Source organism: Nanorana parkeri, unplaced genomic scaffold (assembly GCF_000935625.1).
Source record: "Nanorana parkeri isolate BGI_ZX_2015 unplaced genomic scaffold, ASM93562v1 scaffold22, whole genome shotgun sequence".
Taxonomy (NCBI): domain Eukaryota; kingdom Metazoa; phylum Chordata; class Amphibia; order Anura; family Dicroglossidae; genus Nanorana; species Nanorana parkeri.
Genome location: NW_017306290.1, coordinates 3219338 through 3220936, shown reverse-complemented (window position 1 = coordinate 3220936; position 1599 = coordinate 3219338). Strand labels below are relative to the sequence as shown.

Sequence of the window (1599 nt, the reverse complement as noted above, 5' to 3'; positions counted from 1 at the left end):
GCCATTGTCGCGCTGATCCCGGGCTCTGCTGTGCCCGGTGCGAGCCCGGGATCAGCAGGTCGCCTGTGTCACAGGGGATCAGAGGGAGCTCGGTAGACGAGCTCCCTCCGGTCCCCTCTCCTCTGCAAGAATGCGGAAGTGTTGTATAATACATCATTATACAACATGATCTGTGCTTTATCAGCTTCTTTTGGGGGGTCCTAGTTGACATTAGGGGTCTTGGAGACCCCTGATGTCTCCATAAAGAGGACCTGTCACATATTTTGCTATCACATAGGTGGTTTTTATTAGCCCCGCATGTGATAGCAATAAAGTTTAGTTAAAAAAAAAAGGAAAAAAACATTTAAGCTCCCCCCCCCAAAAAAAATGTAAAGTTACACATAAAAAAGAATAAAAAAATACAAAAAAATGTAAGTGCCCACCCATACATACACGCACGCAAACATGCGTCCGGGGCGCATACGTGCAAAAACGACGATTGCGCCCATTACGCCGCACATGTTACATATCGCCGCGAAAGTCGCAGTGAGAGCAATAAGTCTAGGGCCCTCAATCACTGATAACACTAAACTGATGAGCGGTAAAAGATTTTAAAGTTGTCGCCTATGGCCAATTTTGGGTATGGTAGTTTTCTGCGATTTCGTGGGTGCGCACAATTTTAAAGCTTGACATGTTTGGTGTCTATTTATCCGACGTGACCCGACTTTTATATTTTACCAAAAAACTGGGTAATAATAAATGTTTCCTAACATAATCTAAAAAAAAACTTTTTTTTTTCAAAATGTTCTTTAATTTTTCCTAATTATAGTAAAAAATAAAAACCCCAGTGGTGATTAAATACTACCAAAATAAAGCTCTATCTGTCTCCAAAAAATGGTATAAAATTCATTTCAGTACAGTGTTGCATGACGGAATAAACTTCAGTCAAAGTACTGCAGCGCTGAACACTGAAAAATGGCCTGGCCAGGAAGGGGGTCTAAACACCTGGTCTTGAAGTGGTTAAACAATGAACTGAAAATGTTCTCCTTTCTCTCCCCATACCTTTATTATTGGTGTAGTGGTTTTCAGGACAAGCAACACATTCATAACAACACGTGTGTTGACTCGCTGATGTTTTTTTCATTTGCCCTGGTTTACATTCATCTGAACATCGGGAACGGATTTCCTGTAATGCCAAAGAGTGTTTTGTAAAGAAGCATTGAGTCAAGGTGAAATAATAATACAGCATGGAAATGTTATTTTTTACCAGCCATGGGAAAAATAAGTAGCAGTGAGTGCTTGATCATGTGCCCTTTCCCTCTACCTTCTCATAAGTGCCTCTCTGATAGTCATGCAGAGGGCCCTTACTCCCTACCTCTGTGGCTGCAATACATGTGTAAGGGAAACAATTCTACTCCACTTAACTCTGCAGAGTGGCAATGGGTGCCAGAGCCTGACAGCAATGACTTTCAGCTCCTGGCACAGAATATAAATGGAATGATTTGGGAAAGGAAGTGACGTGGAGGAAGTAGGCAGATCTTCTGTGTGCTGGAATGCTACATGCTGCTAGTATTAGGATGTATGATACAGTGTGTATTGGGGTGAAGGGAGGGGGGGGGG

General features: G+C 42.4%; 1 protein-coding gene across 3 annotated transcripts in view; it reads right to left on the bottom strand.

Annotated features, from left to right (window-relative positions):
• LOC108792765 (G-protein coupled receptor family C group 6 member A-like) overlaps positions 1–1599 on the bottom strand; it is a 37790-nt gene that overhangs the window by 9478 nt on the left and 26713 nt on the right. For all 3 annotated transcript variants that reach the window (XM_018563613.1, XM_018563622.1, XM_018563632.1), the window contains one exon: positions 1042–1165. In XM_018563613.1, the coding sequence (XP_018419115.1) occupies positions 1042–1165 (124 nt within the window). The remainder of the gene's footprint in view (positions 1–1041; positions 1166–1599) is intronic.